Here is a 23,155-nt window from a genome sequence, read left to right on the forward strand (position 1 = left end):
CAATAAGGAAAATTTTATGTGGCAATATAGTTGAGTGGTTAAAAGCTTACTACTAACTACATGAACAGTCTGAAAAAATAAGAGGCTATTTCAAGTTCACCTGACAAATAAGTCCATCCTGGGCAAACTGGTGCAGTTCTCTTCTGTCATCCAAAGCACACTTATGCAAGGATTCAATATCCATTCCTTCCACCAGGATAAGGGCACTGAAGTAGCTAGAAAAAAAACAGTATCATGGTGTCATACATGCTATTCTAAACCTCAATGGAGAATAAGGTAAAATGTAAGACACTTCAGCATCAAAAACACTGAGTTATTTTACATTCTTTTTTCATATTCAAGACTTCTAAATTCAGTAGGTATTTTACACTTCCAGCACATCTCAATTTGACCAGACATATTTTACTTTTTGGCTATACCACATGGTTTGCAGAATTTTAGTTGGCCAGCCAGGGATTGCACCCGGGTCCTCAGCAGTTTAAGTGCGGAATCCTAACCTCTAGACCACCAGGGAATTTCCGTGACCAGCCTTATTTTATATTATTTTAGTTTTAACTTTTATGTTTAAATTTTATGTATTTTTGCCCGCACTGTGCAGCACGCAGGATCTCAGTTCCCTGACCAGGGATCAAACCTGCGCCCCCCCGCAGTGGAAGCATAGAGTCCTAACCACTGTTCCACCAGGGAAGTCTACCAGCCATATTTTAAATGCTTGATAGTCTCACGTGGCTTCTGCCCACTGAAGCACAGATCCGGTACTAAATGTTTCTACAGCCAACAATTATATCTAGCCCAGATCAACTCACTGGTCAAATGTGTATCTTTGTTCACAGAGGAAATAGGCTCAAAATGTGGATATATCCATTTCCATAAAATTTAAAAGTCCATATACCCTATGACCTCAAAGAGGGCAGGGAACACACCTGTCCCATCTATCACTGTTTTCTCAGCACTTGCACTGTGCTTGGTCTATAAGTTGCTCAATGGATTTTTCACATTAGATGAAAAACAGTAAGTAACAGAATAGAATGAGATACTTATTTTGAGAAAAGATATCCCTTTCAATCCAAGTCTTTACTCCCTGAATGACCTGGAAAGTGGTAGTACACTCATCTATTTCCCCAGCCATTAGTGAAAAATGTATCTAGCCCCTCCCCTCACCCATTCACAAGACCACTCTAATATCAATGCTCTAAATACTGAATAAGTTCTAAGACTTCAATTCATTCACACTTACCCAATCCGATCCACAAAAGGATCCATGGTCTCATCCACCAGGTGCCTGTTAGTCTGCCTACTACCAAATCCTTGCTCTTTAAACATCTTGGTTAACACCAATAGGTCACCAGGTGCCATCTCAAAGTATGCATAATACAGGAAAATGATTTCTAGCAGCATGGACTGCTCCCGAAGGCACTGAACAAACCAGCGAGACACCTGGCGCTCAGTCTGCAAAACCAATGAAGAAAAGGGAGTGGGAGAGAGATGAAGTCAGATTTTAAACACATTTGAATCCTTACAGTTATTTTTATTAGGTAATACATGTATAAAAATAAAATTTTAAAAAGTTTTCTCCCTACAATTTCTGTTGCCCAGGTATCCAAATCTATCCCCAGAGGCAACCACTGTTGGAGGTATTTGTCTTTCCTTCCGGCAATATGCCATACACTTTCATTCATTCAGACTAGCGGCTGCTGGGGGTCAGGTGTCACAGACTAACTACAAACTTCCTAGGTAGACAGAAATGTTCTATATACTGATCACAAAGGTGGTTACTGCATATAAACATACAACTGCCAAAACTCAAAATGAGTGAATTTTACTGGATGCAAATTATACCTGAATAAAGCTGGGAGATGCTACAGATTACTCATTTCAAAATGTAAGTGTGGATGCATTTATGGAATAAACTCAAAGTGAAACTACTAGGTCAAGAAATATGTGCTTTTCAATTTTCAGATATTATCACAATGTTTTCCATTAAAAAAACACAGAAATTCAAACAGTAAAATATAAGTGCCCATTATCCCAACCCCTGGATGTGAGTGTTTATATATGTTCATATCATTTGCCTGTTTTTTCTTCAGTTTTGCTTATTGATTTATAGGCATTCTTTCTATTTAAGAACGCTTTGTGCTATGAATTTGTCTTTTGACTTTACTTATAGCACTATTTTTGGTGTTTTGCCTTATAAAAGTTTTTGATTTGATGCTGCTGAACTTATCTTTTAATAGCTTTTGAGTTTTAGTTTTTAAAGTCTTATCCACTCCCCATAAAAACAAAATCACCTCCCATGTTTCTTCTAGTACTTCTATGGTTGAATTTTTAAAATTTAAATCATTGATCCCTGATTTTCCTCTGGTAGAAGGAATAAGAGAAAGAGATATAGACGATTTTTCTCCAGATGGTTACCCAGTAGTTCCAACACTATTGACCTTTTACCATACACTAACTTCCTATCAGCATTTGGTCCATACTAGACATTCTGCTCACTATGTGCTAGTCTTCAGTCTATTTACTCATGTACCAATGCCATCTTAAAATTATTTTAGTCTTATTTATAATAAAATTAATCTTCCTTTCTCAAAAATTTCCTGGTTACTGTTACTTATTTTTCAAATAAATTTTAGAACTGTATGTCTAGTTCCAAAATAAATGGCAAAGCAAATACTTGTTAGTACTTTTTCTAGAATCACACTGAATTTATAGGTTAAAATAAAGTCTGACACTCAGCGCTGAATTTTCATTTTCAAGAGTGTGCCATGTCTTTCCATTTGGTTATGATATTCCTTTCAGCATTTTAAAGTTCTATTCGCTTAAATTCTGGATTGTCATAAGCTTATTCCTGAGAAATCTCTGCTTTTGTACTATAAGTGAGCTCTTTTCTTCAATTAAATATTTTAAATAATTACTGTCTATATTTTGGCTGAATTGTTTTAATAAACATGTACTGTTTCCAAAACATAAAAGATTGTATTCTAATTTATAAATCTATAAATGCAGATTGGTTTAAGATTTAGGATAAAGCAATTAGACTTAATGTCATACGCTTACTAGATGAGGATAATGAAGATGAAATCTTGGGTTGAGAGTTTCATTAACCATTAAGAGAATATTTCGGGTAAGAAAAAAAAATAAACTAATTGGGTTGATAAAGTCAAGAGAAAAGCCCAAATTAAGTACCATAGTTAATGTTTTGATTCATATGACATTTTCAAACTTTTCTAAAAAGTGATAATCTATAAATGTTTTAAGTTAGTAAGTAAATCAATAATTTAACCTGGAGCTCTATAAGCAAAGATACACAATTTTCCAGAGTTACAGGAGGGCCCAATAACCACATACCATGAGGTTTCCATGTGTCTCCCATGTTGGTGCTTCAGTTTTATAAAGCTCTTCAAACTGCTGTCTATATTTTGTAACTAGCTCCTTTTCCAATTTATCCACACAGTCGGCATATTCAACCTTAAAAAAATTCAAAACAGGGTAACTTGCATCTTTAGTAAAAGGTAAATATTCAAATGAACAGAAATATGAATAAATTATTTAAAAAGACTAAATTTTACAGGGTAAAGAGAACCAAGAGGACTAAATGGGCTTACCCTATAGGGGTGTCTTTCATCTTGGAAATAAGTGAGAAGGTGTAAGACACAACGAAGAATACAGGTTCTTTCTTCATAGTAATAATCTGCAATCTGGGAAGAACCCAAAGACTCAAAATCAGTTACTCACCTCTGCATAGAAGATATTCAATTTTAAATTTACTGACAAAGAAGTCACTTAAAAATGTGAAAGGAGAAGTTCCTGAAAAACTGCATATATAATTCTTGAACTATATAAGAAATTACAGAAATGGAAACACAGTGTTAAGCCAAAAAAGCAAAAGATCTTCTTGAAATAGAATACAAGTACAGTCATACAAGATAAAAGGAATTATTTAATAATAAAAATAAGTTTTCTAGCATGATTTCTTATTTCAGCATTCAAGTAACAAATAATGCTATAAACTGACAGGCCAAATACATGAAGGCATATATAAAAATATCACTAGTGTATGTCCTAATTGCTTGCAACTGATGTTTAATGAGAACAGGAAACTACTTCAGAATTCATGGTCAAATTCCATGTTAAAATGAGATCCTATGCCCACTCTCACCATTTCTAGTCAACACAGGATTGAAAGTCCTAGCCACAGCCATCAGAGAAGAAAAAGAAAAGGTATCCAAATTGGAAAAGAAGTAAAATTGTCATTATATGCATCTGACATGATCCTATATATAGAAAACCCTAAGGATTCCACACAAAAACTACTGGAACTGATAAATTCAGCAAGGTAGCAAAATACAAGATTAACATAAGAAATCTACTGTATTTCTTCACACTAACAATGAAATAATCAGGCAGGGAAAGTAAAAGAAAAAAACCCTTTTAAAACCACATCTAGATAATCAACAAGGATCTACGATAGAGCACAGGGAACTCTACTCAATATTCTATAATAACCTACATGGGAAAAGAACATGAAAAAGAATGGATATATATGTATTCATATAACTGAATAGCAAGAAGAGATAAGAAAGCCTTTCTCAGTGATCAGTACAAAGAAATTTATGAAAACAGTAGAATAGGAAAGACTAGAGATCTCTTCAAGAAAATAGATACCAAGGGAACATTTCATGCAAAGATGGGCTCAATAAAGAACAGAAATGGTATGGACCTAACAGAGGCAGAATATATTAAGAAGAGGTGGCAAGAATACACAGATGAATTATACAAAAAAGATCTTCACAACCCAGATAATCACAATGGTATGACGACTCACCTAGAACCAGACATCCTGGAATGAGAAGTCAAGTGGGCTTTAGGAAGCATCTCTACGAACAAAGCTAGTGGAAGTGATGGAATTCCAGTTGAGCTATTTCAAATCCTGAAAGATGATGCTGTGAAAGTGGTGTACTCAATATGTCAGCAAATTTGGAAAACTCAGCAGCGGCCACAGGACTGGAAAAGGTCAGTTCTCATTCCAATCCCAAAGAAAGGCAATGCCAAACAATGCTCAAACTACTGCACAATTGCACTCATCTCACACACTAGTAAAGTAATGCTCAAAATTCTTGAAGTCAGGCTTTAACAATACATGAACCTCCAGATGTTCAAGCTGGTTTTAGAAAAGGCAGAGGAACCAGAGATCAAATTGCCAACATCTGCTGGGTCATCGAAAAAGCAACAGAGTTCCAGAAAAACATCTATTTCTGCTTTATTGACTATACCAAAGCCTTTGACTGTGTGGATCACAACACACTGTGGAAAATTCTGAAAGAGATGGAAATACCAGACCACCTGATCTGCCTCTTGAGAAATCTGTATGTAGGTCAGGAAGCAAGTTAGAACTAGACATGGAACAACAGACTGGTTCCAAATAGGAAAAGGAGTACGTCAAGGCTGTATATTGTCACCCTGCTTCTTTAACTTTTATGCAGAGTATATCATGAGAAACGTTAGGCTGGATGAAGCACAAGCTGGAATCAAGATCACTGGGGGAAATACCAATAACCTTAGATATGCAGATGACACCAACCTTATGGCAGAAAGCAAAGAACAACTAAAGAGCCTCTCGATGAATGTGAAAGAGGAGAGTAAAAAAGTTGGCTTAAAGCTCAACATTCAGAAAACTAAGATCATGGCATCCAGTCCCATCACTTTATGGCAAATAGATGGGGATACAGTGGAAACAGTGGCAGACTTTATTTTTTGGGCTCCAAAATCACTGCAGAGGGTGATTGCAGCCATGAAATTAGAAGACGCTTACTCCTTGGAAGAAAAGTTATGACCAACCTAGATAGTATATTCAAAAGCAGAGACATTACTTTGCCAACAAAGGTCCGTCTAGTCAAAGCTATGGTTTTTCCAGTAGTCGTGTATGGATGTGAGAGTTGGACTATAAAGAAAGCTGAGGGCTGAAGCATTGATGCTTTTGAACTGTGGTGTTGGAGAAGACTCTTGAGAGTCCCTTGGACTGTGAGGAGATACAACCAGTCCATGCTAAAGGAAATCAGTCCTGAATATTCACTGGAAGGAATGATGCTGAAGCTGAAACTCCAATACTCTGGCCACCTGATGCGAAGAACTGACTCACTGGAAAAGATCCTGAGGCTGGGAAAGATTGACAGCGTGAGGAGAAGGGGACAACAGAGGATGAGATGGCTGGATGGCATCAGCGACTCGATGAACATGAGTTTGAGTAAACTCTGGGTGTTGGTGATGGACAGGGAGGCCTGGTGTGCTGCAGTCCACGGGGTCACAAAGAGTCAGACATGACTGAGCGACTGAACTGAACTGATAACTGAATCACTGCGCTATACACTTGAAACTAACACAATATTGTAAATCAACTATACTTCAATGTAAAATTTTCCAAAAAACTAATAAATAAAAAATCACACCAAAAAAATAAAATACTCAAGAACATACGTTACCAAAAAGGTGAAAAACTTATAAGCTGAGAACTATAAAATATGAAACACTGATAAAGGAAATTGAAGATGATTCAAAGAAATGGAAAGATATTCCATGCTCTTGGGCTGGCAGAGTTAATATTATTACAATGGATTCTTTACTGTCTAGGCGACCAGGGAAGCCCATTAAAATAGCAATACTACCCCAAAACAATCTACAGATTTAATGAAATCCCTATGAAATTACCCATGACATTTCTCATAGAAGTAAAACAAATAATACTGAAATGTATATGGAACCATAAAAGACCCAGAATTGCCAAAGCAATTCTGAGGAAAAAGAACAAAACTGGAGGCATCACATTCCCAAGTTTCAGACAATACTGCCAAGCTACAGTAACCAAACAGCGTTGCATTAGGACAAAAATCGACATATGATCAATGGAACAGAACAGAGAGCCCAGAAATAAACCCACACACCTACAGTCAATCTTCAAAAAAGGAGGCAAGAATATACAATGAAAAAAAGATAGTCTCTTTAGCAAGTGGTGTTGGGAAAGCTGAAGAGCCACATGTAAATCAAGTTAGAAGTTACGATACTTCCTCATAACACACACAAAGATACACTCAAAATGTCATAAAGACTTAAATATAAAATATGATACCATAACAACTCCTAGAATAGAACAAAGGCAAAACATTCTCTGATATAAATTGTAGCAATGTTTTCAACACTTAGATCAGTCTCCAAAGGCAACAGAAATAAATAAAAGCAAAAATAAACAAATAGGACCTAAGCAAAGTCACAAGCTTTTGCACAGCAAAGAAAATCATAAAATGAAAAGACAACTTTGGAGGTTGGGGGAAATAAAGAAATTAAAAAATTTAAATTAGTCCTACTGCATTTACACCGAGAGAAAAAATATCCATGGACCAGTTCCCATTTCCAGTGGCTGAAGAATCTGTCATGGAAAAAGGCTTCAGTTGGGTCCAGTGGAAAGCCTCTTGTTTCACAAATGAAATAATGAGCTTGTTCATTACGACATCAATGCTTACTCAACAAGAAGTCAAAGCCAGCAGTGCTCAGGAGAACTCGGTCAAGAAGCTGTTGCCCAATTTTACATCAAAGAATGGAAATGGTGACTAGCACTGACCTTCAGGATTAAGGCCTGGCTCTGCCTCTCATCTTGCAGCACCGTCTGAAGGAAGAAAGAGCAGTCAAAGAGCCATCTTACAAGCAAAATCAATTAACAAAGAAAAAGGTAAGCATCTTCACCTTATCCTTCAAGATTAAAACTGCTCATTCATCTCTGGATATGTTTTTTACCTAAGTATATCCAAGTCTGTGCTTAAATTCCTGCCACTCTCCTCTGGCCTCAGTTTTCTCATATGAAAAATCAGGGGCTGGAAAGGCTAGACGTTATCTCAGGTCCTTTTCAGCTCAAACACCCTGTGATTCTATGATTAACACATTAATCTTTGGCCTTTCAACCCCTCCATATCTGAGGACGGACACCAACTTAAGCATACCTCTTTTAAAGTTTACAAGGTTTTTCCTGAGAATGGCTGTATCTAATCACCCATCTCTGCTGCAAAGAACTGGTACCAAAACTATATGAAGTGTCTAAAATCAACAAGGAAAAGGATAAATGCAGGAGAAGGAAGCTGGACATAACTACAAACCTTTAGTGAGTCCCGAGTACCTCTGTAATCCTCTTGAAGGTAACACTGGAGTAACTGCACACTCTGTTCTTCATCAAGACCCTACAAACAGAAGCCATAAGGGAGGAACAGTCACCTCGAGTCAGAAACCACACAGAGCATGCAAAGCAACCTGAAGTTCTGTCCTCTGGAATGAACGCAGAACTTGAATAAACAAAAATTCTTTTAAAAGATTTCATAAACGTAACAATTTTAACTCAATAGGAGAAAAAAGGAGCAGCCACTGACGTGCAATTTACAGCCAATTAAATTTACATGTCAGAAACAACTGTGCTTATTCACCAAGCAGATTAACATAGCATGATCTGGGTTTCCAAAATTGAAAGGAAGCAGCTATGTATTTAAATGCAATCTAGTCAACTTGAACACCACAAGCATGCTGAAGACGACTCTATGATGTGCAGTAAACAGGATCAGGCAACTTGACTTGTGGCTTTTAGCAAGAAGAGTTGCTGCCTGGGCATTTTTTAAATATAATATGCTCTATTTAACTCTAAAACTGAATTAAACTGAATTTTCACCAACAATCACTAACAGTAAAACCATGCATATCCACCTTGCAGGTAATAAACTGAAGCCAGTGCTAATTTTTACTCACCAAAAACTTGCTGATTCTTAAACCCAGTTCCTTCAGTGGTGAAGCTACATCTTTACTAGCTTTCACTTTTTCAGCTGAACTTGGACTATGAAAAGAACAGTGAATCATTTTTTCATTCTCAGTGACTCTCTAGGTGTTTTAAATGAAAATACTTAACCTTTCTCTGCTCTTTAGGTGCCTATAAAACACACACACACAAGTTTATCTCTACCGATTTTATAACACAAAACTATGTCTAAGTAATAAACACAGTATATGTCTGTTACAAACTATAGTTATAATTACATTATTTGTAGTTATACTTAGAGACATTAATTATTTTGATCCTTAGTACTATCCTGGAAGGCAAACATTACTATCCCCATTTTGCAAATGGAATTACCAACACTTAGGAAGAATAAATAACTTACCAAAAATCTCACAGCTAATAAAGTTGACATGAAATTTAAAACCAGGTCTGTTAGCGTACATACATATATTACCTAGCTATGTCCACTGGGACGGCCTAGATGCTACAACATCCCAGCAGCAGCGAACACACCCAGCACCCGGATCTTTATTTCTAACATCATTCTCTAATGAAAGGTATTAGGACTCCTTGGAGAAATGGCTGAGTCCAGAGCTGGGGTGGGGAAAAGACTAGAGGAGCCTGGAGCATCTTGTAATGCCAAAGAGTAAGAAAATACTCAGAAAACAAGAGGATGGGGACATAGCAAAAATCTGAAAGGATGCCCCATGGCCAAAGTTGGAACAGGTATAAACAAAGAATGAAATAAATGAGTCCATGATGATCTAAATAAATGAAAGAGTGAATAAATATATACATAAAACAAACGGGGGAGAAGGGAACAATCCTCCTTACAGAAGAAGTTCAGTAACACAGATACATGCTACCCCTTTCAGGAGGTGGTTTAATCCCACTACACCCCCAACACTCAAAGTAGGCTATACCAAGTGACTCACTTCTGATAAACAGAGGAGGGGAAGAGAAAAGTGACTTTACAGAGTAGACATCTGGCAAACGCTACCTTACCCAAGTGAGCAAGGTTAACATCACCAGTGACTTCATGTGGGTAACATGTATCCTCTGCCATGATATGGTAAGAATGAGACTTCACCACTGTGTTTTCTTTCCAAAACCCCACCACCTCAATCTAATAATAGTAATAATAATAATAAATCATACAGTTCTAAATTGAAGGCATTATACTAGAAAATACTTGACTAGTCTTCCTCAAAACTATTTGAAGTCATGAAAATCAAGGCAAAATTGATACACTGTCACAGCTAACAGCTAAGGGGACATGACAACTAAATATAATGTGATTCCCCGGTCTGAATCCTGAAATACAAAGAGGACATTAAAAAAAAAGTCTTTAATGGCTAAAAATCTGTGTTAAATTCAAATTAAGCCTGCAGTTTAAAAAGAAAAAAAAAAGTCTGTCAGACTTTAAATCTCATATTATTACAAAGGGAACTTTTATCTTAAAAAAAAGAAACTCATACCACAAATGCCCATTCTGTGAATTGAAGCATATTGTTGTTGGATTTGTTTCTTTAAGAGAGACTCTCACATTTCACAGAAAATTCACAACACAAAGGCTACTATAAAGTTAAACAACAAGTTCTGAAAGAGGCAACACAGAATGATGATTAAGAACACAGACACTGGAGTAAGACTGCCAGGTTCGAATCCTGGTTCTACCACTTACTAGCTGTGTGACCTTGGGCAAGTTATTTAACCTCTTTGTGTCTCAGTTGCCCCATCTGTAAAATGGAAACAATAATAAAAATACCTAAACGTGATCATATAGTGCTTATCTTCTTTAAGTTCATCTATCCTAGATACTTAGTAAAGTATTTACAGATTAAAAAAAAACATGATATCTAGGAGTTACTTCAATGTAACTATGGCAGAAGGGAAAAAAAAAGTTCTTCACTAACATAAGGGAATGAAGATGGAAGGCGACGATGTAAAAAAATCAACAGGTGTTTAGAGACAGAAGGGAAGTGGGGGCAGCTTGGGAACTGTGAGGCATAACAGAATGAGACCTGGACTAGGGATTGAGAGAGTCTGGCCTTATAAGGTTTACTCTCTTTTTAACCACTTTATATTTTATTATTCTTTTCCACTGCCCAGCAAAAAAAAAAATCTATTCAAACAAAGAATAAAAATATTACCTATCTCAAAGGACTGTTGTAAGGATTAAATAACTTACTGTAAGTCTAGTGCTTAGAGCAGTAATTGGTACACAATAAACAATACAGAAGTGTCAGCTGCTATTCTCCTTGCTCACTGCTATATCCTAGCATTTGGTGCTGACAGTTTCTCACACAAACATGATGGACTGAAATAAATATTAGGAGTATTAATTGAGTATTTAATAAAGCCTCATTCCCAATACTACGGTTATACAACAGATTTGACAAAACTGTATTTCTAAAAGGATTTTCCTTTTCTTCAACAGACAGAAAAAAATGTGCCATACTCTTTTTCCCTGGTTAACCAAATTATGTTCTCTCTGGTCTAACTAACCCATTAGTATCATAAAATCCTACATGAGGTATATTATCATATGTGAAACAGATCGCCAGTCCAAGTTCAATGCATGAGACAGTGTGCTCAGGGCTGGTGCACTGGGATGACCCTGAAGGATGGGATGGGGAGGGAGGGGGGTTCAGAATGGGGAACATATGTACACCCATGGCTGATTCACGGCAAAAACCAGTACAATACTGTAAAGTAATTAGCCTCCAATTAAAATAAAAAATAAAATAAAATAAAATCCTACATGAGGATGGTTTCATCTATCCCAGGTTCCTCGGGGAAATTACTCAAATGAGACCCACAGAATAGCCATACCTGGGAGGTTTATAGTAAGAAAGTCCTTCTAACAGCCGCTGCCAATGTTTATTCAGCTCTGCCTCAATCTGATTCTGGGAAAAAAAGAAGGAAGTTATACCAATGCGATTTTAATCAGATTCTACGATCACACTGAAGATAACATATTCCTTTGAGTCTTTTTAACACGTATCTTTCCCCACAGCTGAAATAATTTTGAATATAGAATTCTATAGCCTGCTTTTCTTTGCTTAACATTCTAACATAATGATTTAACCTTATTATGAAAATCTTGATAAACATCCTTTCTAGTGGTTGCATAATATTCTATCAAGTGACTAGATCATATTTCATTTACCATTCTTCTAATATTAGATATACTTAAGCTGGCTGTAATTCTTTATTCATATGAATAATACTATGGTAAAGAGCTTGTGCCCAAAATTTCTTCAGTACTTCTGTCTTTTAGATATATTCTCAGAAGTGGAATTATCAGAAGAGGGCATACAAAAAAAAATATTAAAACTCTAAGAAAGATGTAACATTTATTATGTTAATTATAATCACAACACTAGTAATAATTGAACGTCATCTTAACACTTTAGGGCTTCCCATGTAGCTCAGCTGGTAAAGAATCCGCCTGCAACACAGGAGACGCCGGTTCCATTCCTGGGCAGGAAGATCCACTGGAGAAAGGACAGGCTACCCACTCTAGCATTCTTGGGCTTCCCTGGTGGCTCAGCTGGTAAAGAATCTGCCTGCAACGTGGGAGACCTGGGTTCGATCCCTGGGGTGGGAAGATCCCCTGGAGAAGGGAATGGCTACCCACTCCAGTAGTCTGGCCTGGAGAATTCCAGGAATTCTATAGTCCACGGGGTCGCAAAGAGTCGGACCAGACTGAGCAACTTTCACTTTTGTTTTAACTTTATCCTTACAGAGTCAGAAATGGGGGATGAACATGAAGAATTGTTCTTTACTAATTATACACTTGGAAATGCCCTAAAAACCTCAGCCTGTGACCTAAGCAGCTAGCTAAGTGGAAAAGGACGAAAAGGCAAGTCAGTATGAGATAGAGGAAAGATCTGAGAATCTTTCCTAGCCTGCAGTGGTAAAATGGTTTTTGTACCCCTACCCTCCAGCAGCCAATCAAGTAGCACTGGTATCTTTTTAGAAAAGGAATCACTAAGATACAAAGAAAAGTAGAGACTTGGAAAACTTCAACAACTAGGCTGTAAGACAACACTGCATTTCAGTAAAGAGAACTGGGGAATGCATAATGCTTCTTTTAGAAATATAATGGGAATTAATTTTAGGAATAAAAAAAGGTGTTTACTTCCTATTTCAAAGAGAAGGAGGAAAATATTTTTTGGTAATAAAAGCTACACAAAGAACCACAGAATCCATCCAAGAACATAACACTTACCAGTTCTCTCAGAGCTGACCTTCCTAGCAGAATTGTCCACAGTTCTCTACTGCTCCTGAAAAATGATAGAAAGCAGAGGTAAGTTTCCTCTTTTGGGAAAAAAAAAAGTATATTTTAGAATTAATGAAACATAGTAATTAATGAAATACAGTACATCTTCTACGCTAAAAAGATGCTTCAATTTAGTATTTCTGTCTCCTCCCTTTTCATTAATATGTAGTGACTAATAAGGAACAAGAATCTAGAAAAAGACTAATCTATTTCAGGACTCCCATCACCTCCAGAAATACATGACATAATGTACTTTCTCAATCAAGCAAAGTCAACAGTCATTACAGATGGCACTACATTCACTCACTCCTTAACGAATTCCCACTAGGTGGTATCTGCAGTGCTGAATACAGAAGCCAAATAAAAACACAGGAGAGGTGGGGCCAGGTCTTGGTGTCAAATGGTGGTCTCCAGCACAGCTCACCCCAATGAGTACTCCCTAGTACCTGTGCCACCAGTGTCCCTGACCCCACAGTGAGTCACAGTTGCCCTCCCACCCTGCCCGGCTCCCCAGAAAGACCCTCCAAGACGATCAGCTCATCACTCAACAACAGGCATATGAAGATTTCTGGAGAAATGTGCCACCTCTGGGAAATATGGAGACTGAGATGAAAAAAAGTGAGTCCTTCAATAAAAGTACATCACAGCAAGAGGACAAAAAGCATGAAGGAACACGGTGAACCGGTGCATGTATCGCCCAGAACAGCCTCTGTCTTCTCTTTAGCATGGAGCCACAGAAGCAAATTCCGCTTCCTACATCATACTTTCATATATGCTTTGCTCAGATTCACCAACTATTACTTATTATTTTCTTTCTCCCTCTTTGCATCTGTATAATTATATATAATACAAACATGCATATATCTGCATATGTGTACACATGCACACATTTCCCCAAAACTATACAAAATCGTATTAGAGACACATTCCTTTTTCTGTAAACATTTCAGTGTGTTTTTCCTAAAAGCAAGGACATCTTACACAGTCCAACTATCAAAACCAAGAAATTAGAACTTTCCTGGTAGTACAGTGGGTAACAGTCCACCTGCCACAGAGGAAGGAGCCTGGCAAGCTACACATTCCATGGGGTCGCAAAGAGTCGGACACAACCGAGAGACAAAGCACACCACAGCCCAGTCAACGCAAGGGGCACGGGTTCAATCCCTGGTCTAGGAAGATTCCATGTGCTGTGGAGCAGCTAAGACTGTATACCACAGGTACTAAAGCCTGCATGCCTGGAGCCTATGCTCTGCAGCGAGAAGCCACCGAAGCCCCCACACCGCAACAACGAGCTTCCCCCAGTTGCTGCAAGCAGAGGAAGCCCAAGTGCAGCAAAGAAGACTCAGCACAGCCAATAAATAAACAAATGGGGGAAAAAACAAACTGATACCAGAAAAGAAAGCACGCATAGAGTCCCTGCTCCCATCCAGTGAGCTCTTCAAATATACGCCCAACTATGCGCTAACCCCATTTCCTTCCCTCAGCCATGCCTTCGGAATTTCAGGAAAACTTGCTTTGTGTTTTGTTTTTTTTTAATCTACAATTAAATTTCAAAATGCAGCCATAAAGAAATTATCTCAAGAAAGGATTATAAAAAGCATAGGGATTATATTTGGGGAGATTCTAAGTAAGCCCTAGAAGAGTTACCTGAAACAATTAACAGTTTGGAAAGCCCATCTTCAGAGAGAAGATGAAAAGGTCCTAATAAAATATATTAGACAGTTACCAAGAAGAATGCAAGTTATATAAACTATGAGGATAAATTGAAAAATCTTTTCCTCATCAAGGCAAAACACAAAGCACTAGCCCTATCTATTTAAAAATGGTCTTTTAGGATTTTTCCATCAAAAGAGGATTAAATTAGACATCTTAAAATCATAAATCTCTCTCCTAAGGGTTAATGCTATTAAGAAAACAACTTCGATTCTGCTGAATCAATAATCACCAACTCCCACAACTGCACTGTGGAATCACTATAAATCATTTTTCTGATAACAAGAAAGCATTCACTATTTTAAAATTAGGAGATTAGATTCAGTTGATGAAACAAGTATGCCCTTTGTACTGATAAACTATATTAAAAGGTATGACTAAATCAAGCCCTAAGAAATAAAGACAGAAGCAAACTGTTTAAAGAAATGTATAGTAAATTTTTAAAGAATGCCTTTTGTAAAGACAATAAGCATCTAACCTATTTGTTTGGTAAATCTGACTTAGCAAAAAATAAAGGGAGGCTTTATTTAAAATGTCATATACTGAGCAACTTGACTTCATTCACTTCTTACTTTATCACTGGAGAAGGAAACGGCAACCCACACCAGTATTCTTGCCTGGAGAATCCCATGCACAGAGGAACCTGGCTGGACACGACTGAGGTGACTAAGCAGCAGCAGCATACTACTTTCACTTTACCCAAGACAGCTTCTGGTTTGCACCAAAAACATCAGGTATCTATCATATAATAAATAGCTAACAATGGGGCTAACAGTATCCCATAGTTAATGGAAAGAAATTTATTATTAACTGAAGGCTCTGGTATGCCTGAGTTAAATTACTCTTTCTGGATCGTACATCTTCCAATTTCAGAAGCGTGGGCACCAGTGAGCTCTAATTTATCAGCATTTGCCTTCAGAACTTTAGCTAAGTAGGTAGCATTGATTCCCAAGAGACTCAGAATACCACCACCTGTACTCAAGGACCACCTGCCAGGATCCAGAATTCTTTGTTTACTCAAATCAAGCTGTGGGTTATTTGTTACACCAAAATCCATACAGTTCAAACAAACAATTTCCCAAAAGAGTGTTTCTCAGAATGAAGTTGGTCCTCAGGCCAAACAGCCAAATCAACTGAAAACAATACAGTAACATTGCAGAACCCTGGTCATTCCCAGAACCACACTTTCTCAGAGGTTAGGCTTGGGAAATCTACATTTTAAAATCAATTCCTAAATCACCACTGCTGGAGGGCATCAGTTTGTCTCAGAGGAGCAGGTCAAAGACCTGGTCAGTATAGATTTTTTTTTTTGCCTTTTATGTCTGACGAATCGGCTTTTTTGGGGGGTGGAGAGGGGAGAAAAAGATTCTGCTACAAAACAAGACTGAAGTAATGCAGTAACTTTTATACTTACTAATTAAAAGAAGAAAATAGCTATTTCTTTAGAAATATTCTCATTTGCAAAACCAAGTCATAGCATGGTCTTTTTGTTATAAGGTGTCAAAAATAATGTTTATTGAAAACAAGCTGGCTAACAAGATGAGCCAACATTTACTGAGCAGTTATGTGGGGGACCGTGCTAAGTCTTTAATGCTTTGTCTTACTGAATATTTCAACTGACCTATGAGGCAAATACTATCCGTATCATCTCATCAGGAAACTAAGGTTTCAGAGTGGTTAAGTAACTTCTGTAAGGCCACAAAGCTAATATTTAATGGAACCAGGGCTTGAACCTAGGCTTGCAAGACTCCAAAGTTTAATCATTGTAAGACAGGGCGTCAAGTTGTACCCAGGAATTCACTCTGCAAGCAGATAAAGACTGAGGTGAAGTTTTCTGTCCTACAGTGGTATATCATACTCTAATACCGGGGCTGGCACACAGCAGGCCACCTCAATGAGAAGCCTGCGCACCACAACAAAGAGTAGCCCCTGCTCACCACAACTGAAAAAAAAAAAAAAAAGCCCACACAAAAGCAATGAAGACCAGCAGAGCAAAAACTAACAAATCAATTTTAAAAAAACAAAACTCCAAGTCCCTTTCAGACCTGCAAACTAACTGGAACAGAAAAACTAGAAAAAAAAATTACATGCAGAAGTGCCAAGACATGGCAGAACAAAAGAGAAAACTGTAGCTTATCAGAAAGGAAATCATCCTAGAAATGAGTGTTACTGGCTCCTCAATTCCTACACATTTATGATCTAGGAATAACGGAAACCAAATAAATCTAAGACCTTCACGACACTCATAAACTTAGTGTTGGGAATGATAAAGGATGTTAAACATAACACATTCAGCTAAAAAGTAGAAAGTACCAAAGGGCAGGACCCTAACAATTAGACACTACAAGGAATATAACCACAAATGACAGAAAAGAGTCAGAGAAGACAGTGATCACTAGGAACTAACCCAGGGATTGAAGGAAGACTTCACCTCAAACAGACCTGGAGGTTTGAGCAGGTGATTCTCAAGACTCAACAGACAAGATTGGAATTGTGATGTCCAATTCAAGCCTCAGGGTAACATTATCTACATATACTTTCAAGAAATGAAATAAGTGCTACAGTATCTGTCATTTATTTGCACAACAAGTAAATAAATTTGAGATAAGTACAAACTAAGGCACAGAAATTAAATAATTTGCCTCAAAAGTGAGATTCAAAAAATTTATTGACTTGCAGCCCAATGTTCTAGCAGACAACATGGAACTCCACTTCTCTAAAAGCTGGAGTAGGTGGAAATAGGAAATAATCAGAGATATCCACGTGGTTGGAAACCTTTGGATGAAAGCAACTAAGAGATTGGAAATACCACGGAAGTAAAAATCCCTTTCATTAAAGAAGCCGCCTTGCCCTGCAGGAGCTAAACTTTACCCAAGATCCACAAGGACTGTAAGATAAGCCTGAGAAAAAGAAAGCACGGTGACCACGATGCTGCCCGACATAAGAGCTGACATGACACAACGGATGGAGGAAGAAGCAAACCGGTTCTCACAAAGTTCAGAAGCAGTTCAATGGACATTCCACAGATGAAAATCTCACTCAACAGAGAGGTGAAAGAAGCGACAAGTGGAATAAACATTTACTGAGAGTCTATTACTGCTCTTCTGGGTGTTGAGGCTACAGCAGTTAAGTGAAGAGGACAAAAAAGTGGGGAGACGTTGCTGGAACAAGGGGGAAAAAAAAGTGGCAGGCGCGGTTGGGCGGGACGGGTGGAAGGGAGAATGGAGAACACTTTGAAGCTACAAGTGAGAGATGCAAGTGCGGCGATCCGGCTAAAGCTTCCGAGTGGGACACTCCAGCTGGGAGCTGGGTTTGTGAGTCATCTGTAAATTACAAGGTGCCTCCCCAGAGTTGTGGGAGTTCAAGGAGATAACGCGGAGAACCAGAAAGCGCGTCGCCAGGGTTTGGCGCTAGTACGCTAGTAAGAACTGTCTTTTTAATATTTTCTCTTCCTGCCCTTTTAAAGCCCAGTAACAGCGCCCGGGATGCCGACTGAAGGAATCAGTGCAAGAGAAAACAACTAGATGGATGAATGAAAGAGCGGCGGAAAAGGGCAGAAACCGCAAGGAGGTGGTTCCGCCACTCGCGAAACAGACCTCCCGGCAAGAGCACATGGCGGAACCGGGGGAGAGCCCGCCGGGCACGGGAGGCTGCGGCGGGGACCGGGTGGGGGCTCCCCCGGGCAACCGCGAAGCTCCCCGTCGCGCCTCGAGGGAGCGTCACACCGGACAGGAAGCGCGGTGAGGGGGGGAGGGGGCGCCGAGGGACGCGCCGCCGGGAGAGGGGAGGGAAGGAGAAGGGCCGGGTGAGGAGACGGGAGGCCGGCGCCTCGGGAAGGGGGGAGGCGCCGGCCCCCCTTTCACAGAAGTCGCCTCATATCCCCGCGCGCGGGGACCGTTTGGCCGTAACCGCCTCCCGTCCCGGCGCCCGTACACCTAGCCGGCCTTCATCCTGCCACTGCCGCCACATCTCGCCCTCAACTCCCGCCCCGGCTTGCGCTTGGTTTGGACCCCGCGCCTCAGTCATCCCCGCCGACTCGGCCCGCTCCGCACCTCACACACGGACCGCCGGCGGCAGCCGCCATCTTCGCGCGCGCGCGCGCCCCCAGCCCCGCCCCCAGACGCCACGCCCACGTGACCGCGCGCTTCCAGGGCGTGGACCGGGTTTTCGTCACGTGGGTGCGGGGGCGGGGCCAACATGGCGTTGCCGGGAGAGGTGAGGAACCCCAGGCAAGCGCGGCCGAGGCTGTGAGGGAGGTGGCAGAGGGGAGACGTCTACGCCGTGAGTGGGAACTGGTGGAGGAAAGCCTGACGCCGACTCCCAGGCAGCATAGAGTGGCCTACAGTGGAGCTTCCTTTCTGGAGGAAGCTGAAGAACGGAGAAAGAAGGTGCTGGCAAGGCGAAGCTACCGCTGTCTGCCGGGCGGGGGTTAAAGGGCCAGAGTCCAAGGCATCCCTAGTCACCCCGGTTTTCCGTGGGTCCGGAGTCTAGAGACATGACCCGAGAGTGCGCTCCCCCGACCCCTGGGTCCGGGGCTCCGCTGAGTGGCTCCGTGCTGGCAGAGGCGGCGGTGGTGTTCGTAGTGGTGCTGAGCATCCACGCAGCCGTGTGGGATCGATACTCGTGGTGCGCCGTGGCCCTCGCGGTGCAGGCCTTCTACGTTCAGTACAAATGGGACCGGCTCCTACAGCAGGGAAGCGCGGTCTTTCAGTTCCGAATGTCCGCGAACAGCGGCCTACTGCCCGCTTCGGTGGTCATGCCTTTGCTAGGACTGGTTATGAAGGAGCGCTGCCAGGCTGCGGGGAACCCATATTTCGAGCGGTTCGGAATTGTGGTGGCAGCCACGGGCATGGCAGTGGCCCTCTTCTCCTCAGTATTGGCCTTGGGCATCACTCGCCCGGTGCCCACCAACACCTGCGTCATCTCTGGCTTGGCTGGAGGCGTCATCATTTACATCATGAAGCACTCGCTGAGTGTTGGCGAGGTGATCGAGGTCCTGGAGGCCCTGCTGATCTTTGTGTACCTCAACATGATCCTGTTGTACCTGCTGCCTCGCTGCTTCACCCCTGGAGAGGCGCTGCTGGTCCTGGGTGGCATCAGCTTCATGCTCAACCAGCTCATCAAGCGCTCTCTCACTGTGGTGGAAAGCCAGGGGGACCCCTTGGACTTCTTCCTGCTCGTGGTAGTGGTAGGCATGGTGCTCATGGGCATCTTCTTCAGCACCCTCTTTGTATTCATGGACTCGGGCACCTGGGCCTCTTCCATCTTCTTCCACCTCATGACCTGCGTCCTGGGCCTTGGCGTCGTCCTGCCCTGGCTGCACCGCCTCATCCGCAGGAACCCCCTGCTGTGGCTTTTTCAGTTCCTCTTCCAGACAGAGACCCGAGTCTACCTCCTAGTTTATTGGTGTCTGCTGGCCACCGCGGCCTGCCTGGTGGTTCTGTACCAGAATGCCAAGCGGTCATCTTCCGAGTCCAAGAAGCACCAAGCCCCCACCATCGCTCGAAAGTATTTCCACTTCATTGTGGTAGCCACCTACATCCCAGGTATCATCTTGGACCGGCCCTTGCTCTATGTGGCCGCCACCGTATGTCTGGCTGTCTTCATCTTCCTGGAGTATGTGCGCTATTTCCGCATCAAGCCCCTGGGCCATACCCTGCGAAGCCTTCTGTCCCTCTTCCTGGATGAACGAGACAGTGGGCCGCTCATCCTGACCCACATCTACCTGCTCCTAGGCATGTCTCTTCCCATCTGGTTAGTCCCCAGGCCCTGCACACAGAAGGGTAGCTTAGGAGGAGCCAGGGCCCTAGTGCCCTATGCAGGCGTCCTGGCCGTCGGTGTGGGTGACACTGTGGCCTCCATATTCGGCAGCACCATGGGGGAGATTCGCTGGCCTGGAACCAAAAAGACTTTTGAGGGAACCATGACATCTATATTTGCCCAGATCATTTCTGTAGCTCTGATCTTAATCTTTGACAGTGGAGTGGACCTGAACTACAGTTATGCTTGGATTTTGGGATCCATCAGCACCGTATCCCTCCTGGAAGCCTATACTACGCAGATAGACAATCTCCTTTTGCCTCTGTACCTCTTGATATTGCTGATGGCCTAGCTGCTGTGCATTAGCGATGGAGGAAGCAGGGACATGGGGAGGACCAATGGTCCCCAGAGCAGCCAGCCACTTGGGCTTGAAGAGCCAAGATAGGAAGAAGCAGATTTAATTTTTCAACTGATTCAGATTTAAAATAAAAATCAAAGCACCCCTGGTTTTAGTTTTGCTGATATTTAAAAATGCAAAAAGGCTTTAAAGTCTAGTGCAACAGCTCATAGAGCTTGAGTGTGCTATAGGGCCCCTGCCTTGCAATCCTTGAGGGGCCAGAGTAGACTCTGGAGGTAGTAGGGCAGAGGGGTTAACATTTCAGGTTCTGGTGTCCACTCTTGTCAGACTACTTGGCTGAATCACTTCTTAACTGTGTGAGTCACTTAATCTCTTTGGGTCTCAGTTCTCTTGTCTGCAAGATGGGAATAATAATAAGATCCTGCACCTCATGGGGTGAGGGTCTGGTGAAGTGACGTGAATGAGGTGTCCAGCCCAGGGCCTGCACATAAGTGCAAAAGGGCCACATCAGTGAGGGACAGTGTCTTTGTTACCCAAGACCAGTCATTAGCTCAACAAAAAGCCAAGCAAACCAAAGGTTATATGGGTTGTACTTGGAGAGTAAAATGACCCTACTCCTCTGGCTTCATTTGGAGGAGAGTCCAAGAGGAAAACAGCCAAGTGCATGTGGTTTCTCCCATTTGGCTTAGGAAGAGCTGAGGGGGAGAGAGGGCATCTGTTTCTTGCACCCCTGGAAGGGCTGGAGGAAGAAGATCGGGTCCTGGACTGACTCCCTGTTTGAGCCAACCCCACCCTGCCTCAAGGCCTCTGCTGCCCGACTGAGTGGTGCTGATGATGGACAAGCTGGACAGCACAGGGTCCTTGTCCAAGTCCCTCCTGAGACCTCTTTGCCCTCCTGTTAGGTCCACACCTGTGTGGGTCTCTTCTCTGAGTGAGCAATTAGAGCCAAGGGGGCTGGTGAAGCTTACCGAGTGTTCAGACTCGCTCTGCTGGGGAAGCCAGGGGTAGGCATGCTCCAGCCTCACTCTGAGGACGGAATCCAAGCTGCATGGTTCCCCACTGTATCCCCCAGTGCCAGCACAGCCTGGCAGGTGGCCAGAACTCAGCAGACCTTCATTGAGTGGATGAACATTTCCCATCAGTGAGAAGATAGCATAGCAGGTTTCTCAAAGGTTCTGCCCACTTCTCACCAGCCTAGCAGGGAGGGACCTAGCAGGAAGAGGTGAGAACTCTGCCGCACCAAGGCTGGAAGCAAGCAGCCCAGCGCTGGGAGCTTGTGCTTCTGCCTGGGTGTCACCAGCAGGCCCTTCTCAGAGGAGGGTATTGAGACATTCCTCTGGCCTCAAAGAAGCGTTAACAAGCCCTTCCCTTTGCTCAGACTGCCGCTACTGCTTGGCTGAAGGAGGCAGCACCATGTTAGGGTGCAGAGTAGATGAGTGCTGGCTTTGACTCCTGACTCCCCAGGTGGCCTTGGTTTGTCCACATATACAGTAGGGGTCGGATCAAGGTCATAGAATCTTAAGGCCTCTGAGACCAGGCAGATTACACAGTGAGAGAGAGCGGGGAAGCGAAGGGAAGGGCACACGGGCCTGTAAGGACCAGCTCCCACCAGCGGTCACCTAGGCTGGACCACAGGCCCAGACTCTTGACGCAGGCTATTGACGAGCTCATTCAAGGCAGCTTAGAATCATGGATCGTTACATGAAATCTCTCAGCTTTAAAAAGTTGTGGGTTGGTTTGTTTGCTTTAATGCTGAAGCCCAGACAGAGCACTTCTGCGTTGTGAAATTGGCTAATGGCCCCCAGTTTGCAACCACTGGACCAGATCCCAGCCAAGCAGGTTTGGGGTTTGGTAATTGTTCCTGCAGATCTGGGTGCCTGTCGAGCATGCCCAAGAAGAGGGACCTGTGGAGGCCCTAGACCAGCCCCTTGGTGGGCCCAGAGAGACGGGCCTGGCCTGAGCTGGAAAGCGACCAGAATCTTTAAGACTGGATTGCAGGCTCCAGTCCTCTTTTCCCCCAAAAGGAGAACTGGGAGCGTAGAGGTCAGAGCACAGGCCCTGCATCCAGCTGACCTCGCCGAACACCTGAATGGCTGTGAGACTTAGATCACTTAACCTTCCTGCATGTCAGCTCCTGTACACAGCGCCTGCCTGAAAGGGGTGAGGATTCAGTGAGTAAGCACAGAAACTCCTGGCGCCACGAATGCCCACTGAATGTCACGTACTGTTACCC

At 42.0% G+C, this 23,155-nt stretch overlaps 2 protein-coding genes across 3 annotated transcripts in view; one reads left to right on the plus strand and one right to left on the minus strand.

Moving 5' to 3' along the window:
* Window positions 1-18,900, minus strand: part of NUP188 (nucleoporin 188) — a 41,859-nt gene extending 22,959 nt beyond the window's left edge. The window contains exons 1-10 of one of the 2 annotated variants that reach the window (XM_027966324.2): window positions 18,857-18,900; window positions 13,041-13,095; window positions 11,639-11,712; window positions 8,776-8,860; window positions 8,139-8,219; window positions 7,610-7,654; window positions 3,603-3,695; window positions 3,346-3,465; window positions 1,238-1,449; window positions 101-215 (exon numbers count right to left, since the gene is read on the minus strand). In XM_027966324.2, the coding sequence (XP_027822125.1) occupies window positions 101-215; window positions 1,238-1,449; window positions 3,346-3,465; window positions 3,603-3,695; window positions 7,610-7,654; window positions 8,139-8,219; window positions 8,776-8,860; window positions 11,639-11,712; window positions 13,041-13,095; window positions 18,857-18,888 (912 nt within the window). In that variant the 5' untranslated portion in view covers window positions 18,889-18,900. Of the gene's footprint in view, window positions 1-100; window positions 216-1,237; window positions 1,450-3,345; window positions 3,466-3,602; window positions 3,696-7,609; window positions 7,655-8,138; window positions 8,220-8,775; window positions 8,861-10,487; window positions 10,543-11,638; window positions 11,713-13,040; window positions 13,096-18,856 lie in introns of those variants that run through there. The other variant, XM_060411685.1, reaches the window with a different exon arrangement.
* Window positions 18,901-18,998: 98 nt separating this feature from the next.
* DOLK (dolichol kinase) lies at window positions 18,999-21,071 on the plus strand. Its single transcript, XM_004005586.5, has one exon. The coding sequence runs from the start codon at window positions 19,300-19,302 to the stop codon at window positions 20,914-20,916; it is 1,617 nt and encodes a 538-aa protein (XP_004005635.1). The 5' UTR covers window positions 18,999-19,299; the 3' UTR covers window positions 20,917-21,071.
* Window positions 21,072-23,155: the final 2,084 nt, after the last annotated feature.

This window comes from Ovis aries, chromosome 3, assembly GCF_016772045.2.
Source record: "Ovis aries strain OAR_USU_Benz2616 breed Rambouillet chromosome 3, ARS-UI_Ramb_v3.0, whole genome shotgun sequence".
Lineage (NCBI taxonomy): Eukaryota > Metazoa > Chordata > Mammalia > Artiodactyla > Bovidae > Ovis > Ovis aries.